The sequence below is a fragment of the Sceloporus undulatus genome, chromosome 2, assembly GCF_019175285.1.
Source record: "Sceloporus undulatus isolate JIND9_A2432 ecotype Alabama chromosome 2, SceUnd_v1.1, whole genome shotgun sequence".
Lineage (NCBI taxonomy): Eukaryota > Metazoa > Chordata > Lepidosauria > Squamata > Phrynosomatidae > Sceloporus > Sceloporus undulatus.
Genome location: NC_056523.1, coordinates 112,716,056 through 112,720,363, shown reverse-complemented (window position 1 = coordinate 112,720,363; position 4,308 = coordinate 112,716,056). Strand labels below are relative to the sequence as shown.

Genomic DNA, 4,308 nt, shown 5'->3' with positions numbered 1-4,308 from the left:
TAAGAAGTTCCTCTTTTAGGTTTTTTCCCTCCCACTGTGCTTGTTATTCAGTTTCATACACAAAATTCACCATGGTCACATGAACCCATTTTGTTTCTAAATTCTCACAGAGCAATGAAACATTTGATAAGAGAATGTCTTTTCTGAGGGTTGTATCAATATTGTTTCTTTTAGTCAACCTAGACCAAAATGTGACCCCTTACTTTCTGGAGAACTGCGAGGTCTGCGAAATCATGGGGAACAGAACAAAAGTTATATGCTACCAAAGGAATTTGAATGAAGTCCCAACTCATCTGCCAAGCAAACTTTTTTTCTTGGATTTGTCTGAGAACAGTATTGCAAGTCTGAGGAAGAATAGCTTCAGAAGCCTAATTCATCTACAAGTTCTGAATGTTTCTCAGAACCAAATAAATCACATTGAAGAAGGTACTTTTTCACACACAGGTCACTTGGAGGTCTTGAACCTCACTATGAACCACCTGTGCTTTTTCTCCAGTTCCATGTTTGATGGACTCACAAGTCTCACCATCTTGCTGCTTGGCAACAATCAAATAGACATGATTGACCCATCTGCCTTTGCCCACTTGGAGAAATTAAAGATAATCGATTTATCTTCAAACAGATTGCATTCCCTGAGTGCCATGGACAGTGTGTTTAACATGAAGTCTCTGAAGGAGTTACACATCAACGACAATGACTTGCAGAACTTCTCAACCAAAGACATAGTAAGTGTACCTCTGAGGCTTCATAAACTGAATGCATCCCATAACCCAATTTCTCTCCTTGATATTTCAACTCCAGCTTTGCAAAGCCTTGTTTCCCTTGATCTATCCTTCTCTATCCCAAAGAACTCCATTGTATGGATAATACAAGATTCATGCTTCTTAAAGGGTCTAAAGGCATTATATTTGGGAGGAATGGCTATGAAACCATCAGATGTATCGGAAATGATTCAGAAGCTGAATTGCTCTCTGCTAGAGGTTATCTACCTAGATCACTTAAATCTGACTGAATCAGATGGTCTTATAGAGCAGGTGTGCCTTTGGCACCAAAATGTGAACACTCTTCACTTAGTAGATAATAAATTCACAGGTGTTAAAGCAAGAGCCTTTGAAAACTGCACACATCTAAGACACCTGAATATGGCATTTAACAAGCTGAAAGTGCTGCCAATATCATTATTCCAATCACTGCCCTATCTGCAAATTCTTTCTTTGGCAAACAACAAATTCACAGTGGTACCAAATGCTACTTCTAATGTGACATCATTACAAAGCATAGATCTTAGTTTTAATAAGATCAGGAGGATTTTCCCAGATAACTTTGCAGGTCTAAATAATGTTACGAGTCTCTACGTCACTAGTAACAAAATATCTCATGTGTATTCAAACCTCTTTGGTGACCTGTGCAGATTAGAAGTACTGGATCTTGGGGGGAATGTTCTAACAAAAATCAAGGAACCTTTCTCAGCAAGCCTGCAGATGCTGAAAACTCTGGTACTAAGTCAAAATAAACTAGATTCTATAGAGAAAGGGGCTTTTAGGAATCTTGTTTCTCTGCAGCTTCTTAATCTGGCAGACAACCAGATTGCCACAATAGAACCAGGAGCCTTTGAAGGCTTGAGTAATCTGCAATCTCTTCTTCTTGGAAGCAACAAGATCACTAAGGAGACTTTAAAGAAGGGGATCTTTCAAGGAGCAAGCTCTTTAGTAGATCTTGAACTGTTTAGCAATTATATCAGTTATGAATCCAGCCAAACACTTGCCAATCCACCCTTTTTCCTTCTAAAGTCGTTAAAAAAACTAGAGATAAACAGTCAACGTCATGAAGGACTTAAAAATTTTCCAGTTAATTTCCTGCATGGTTTGGAGTCCCTTGTGCGAATAAATGCAGGCAACCTAGCTATCTCTTCCTTGGATCCCAACACTTTTAAGTACACACCTACTCTTGAAGAGCTTGATTTGAGCAACAACAATCTTAACTCAATTAGCAATGCACTATTCCTGCCTGTCCCTAACCTGAAAAAAATCCTTCTCAATAAAAATGGATTAAATTCTCTCAGCTTTATTTCTCATGTAAATTTTTCAAGGCTGACTTTCTTCAGATCAGCTGGAAACCAAATAGATATTATCACAAGAACCCAAATAAGGGCTTTGCCTTTCCTCCTTTTTCTAGATCTCAGGAAAAACCCTTTCACCTGTTGCTGCAGTAACCAACATTTCCTGAGATGGTCACTAATGAATCCTAAAACTCAGGTACTTCATTTCTCTGAGTACACCTGCTCTTCACCTCCAGCATATAAAGGGAAAAAACTGCGGGCTTTCAAGACATCCTCTTGCACATCTAACCACGTACTTGCCCTGTATATCACAAACACTGCTGCAGTGATATTGCTGATGTTTGTCTGCTTCTGTTGTAAATGGAGATGGTACATGGTCTACACATACCACCTACTACTTGCATACCTTATTGACAAAAGACAAAAAATGAAGGAACGGGGCATGGTATATGATTATGATGCTTTTGTTTCCTACAACACACATGATGAAAAATGGGTGATGAATGACCTTCTGCCGGTGATGGAAAACCAATATGGTTGGAAGCTCTGTCTGCATCACCGTGACTTTGAGCCAGGACGATTCATCATTGAAAATATTGTAGACAACATCTATGGTAGCCGAAAGACCATCTGTATAATAAGCCGCCATTATTTGGAAAGTGAGTGGTGTTCAAAGGAGATTCAGGTGGCAAGCTTCTGCATCTTTGATGAACACAAGGATGTCTTGATTCTCATTTTCTTGGAGGACATTCCCAGTGAGTACCTTTCACCCTATCACAGAATGAGAAAATTAATAAAGAAGAAAACCTATCTCAGATGGCCTCAAGAAGCACAGGAAATTCCATTGTTTTGGCATAAGCTTAATATGGCTATGAAGACTAGAGAAGAAAAAGAAGATGAGCATCCTATTGTGGCTGGATTTTTTTCCAGTGAAATTCTGTAAAGATTATGTTGTCTGGGGAATCTGTCTGTAGTAGGGGTGGACAATGAGTGGCCATCCAAAAGTTGTTGGACTGTAGCTGCATCAGCCCTAGCTAGTATAGCCGGTATGGTAGAGTGGGGTGGGGTGGGGTGGGAGACTAATGGGAGTTAACCGTTTGATAACATTAGGGAAATAAAGAATACTCACAAATGTTCTTATCCTCAATTAGAAAGGATGTTTTAACATGCCAGGATGAAAAAGTGGTCAACTGCCATGATATATATTTTTAATTGTACTGTTTGCATTTTTGTTTTTGTGCAGAAAAGTTTATTTTGCCCCAATACACTTTTCTGCACAAACATGAGAAATGTTTTGAGATTTTCTCACCTAAATGTCTGTCAAAATGAAAACTCATTTAAAAATGTACAGAACACTCATAATCTTGACCATCAAAAAATTGCTTATTCTTGCACATGAAAATGAAATAAACCAAAATTAACATCTTGACTGCACATTCCCCATTCTTACAGTGTGATCTCTGCAATTTTATATACCTGAGCATTGGGAAGACACACTTCAGTAATCACTAATATTCATAGTTGATGTCTGTTTCCATCAAGTTTTCTTTACAGGGCTAATTGTGATTTGCATAGTATAGTGGTTTGAATGTTGGACTATGACTCTGGAGACCAGGGTTCAATTCCCAGCTCAGCCACTGACAAGTTGGTTCTGGCTTATGGCGACCCTAAAGTGACACTATCATGGGATTTTCCTGCAAGATTTGTTCAGAGGAAGTTTGCTATGGCTTCCCCTGAGGTTGAGAGTATGTGACATACTCATTGTCATCCCGTTAAGTTTCATGGCTGAGCTGGGAACTGAACCCTGGTCTCCAGAGTCGTAGTCCAGCACTCAAACCATGATGGCTTTCATATATGTCTACTGAAAAGAACATACTGCTAGGTAAGTGGACTGAAGGTAGAAAGACATAAAGTAGAAAAACTTGGGTTATGAGAGAACCACATTTCCAACCAGTTAACAAAAATCTTCCCATCTCTGTTAATTTCCTGGAATTTTAGCTTCTATAAGTATTTAGTTGCATACACAGGTTTATAGTCTGCTGCTTCAATTTCTTTTAAGTTTATGTTTGGAAATAATTAAGAAAAATCAAAGAATATCATTGACTCAGAAAAGGAGAACTGAAGATGTTTGAATTTATATTTGATTGTTTTCAGACTTATTTCTAATGTTAATTATAAATTTTAAATGTTAATTATTAAATCAAGTCAGAGGTTTAATCCTATGATGTTCAAACAGTGGGTTAATTCCT

General features: G+C 38.2%; 1 protein-coding gene across 1 annotated transcript; it reads left to right on the top strand.

The window, feature by feature from the left end:
• The first annotated feature begins 653 nt into the window (after positions 1 to 653).
• On the top strand, positions 654 to 3,100 carry LOC121923179 (toll-like receptor 13). Its single transcript, XM_042453354.1, has 2 exons — positions 654 to 725; positions 2,176 to 3,100. Exon 2 carries the CDS (start codon positions 2,238 to 2,240, stop codon positions 3,000 to 3,002), a length of 765 nt encoding a protein of 254 aa, XP_042309288.1. The 5' UTR covers positions 654 to 725; positions 2,176 to 2,237; the 3' UTR covers positions 3,003 to 3,100.
• The last annotated feature ends 1,208 nt before the right edge of the window (positions 3,101 to 4,308 follow it).

Bases quoted from the DNA above. Each gene is read 5' to 3' on its own strand.
- LOC121923179 (XM_042453354.1), top strand. From the start codon at position 2,238: ATGAATCCTAAAACTCAGGTACTTCATTTCTCTGAGTACACCTGCTCT.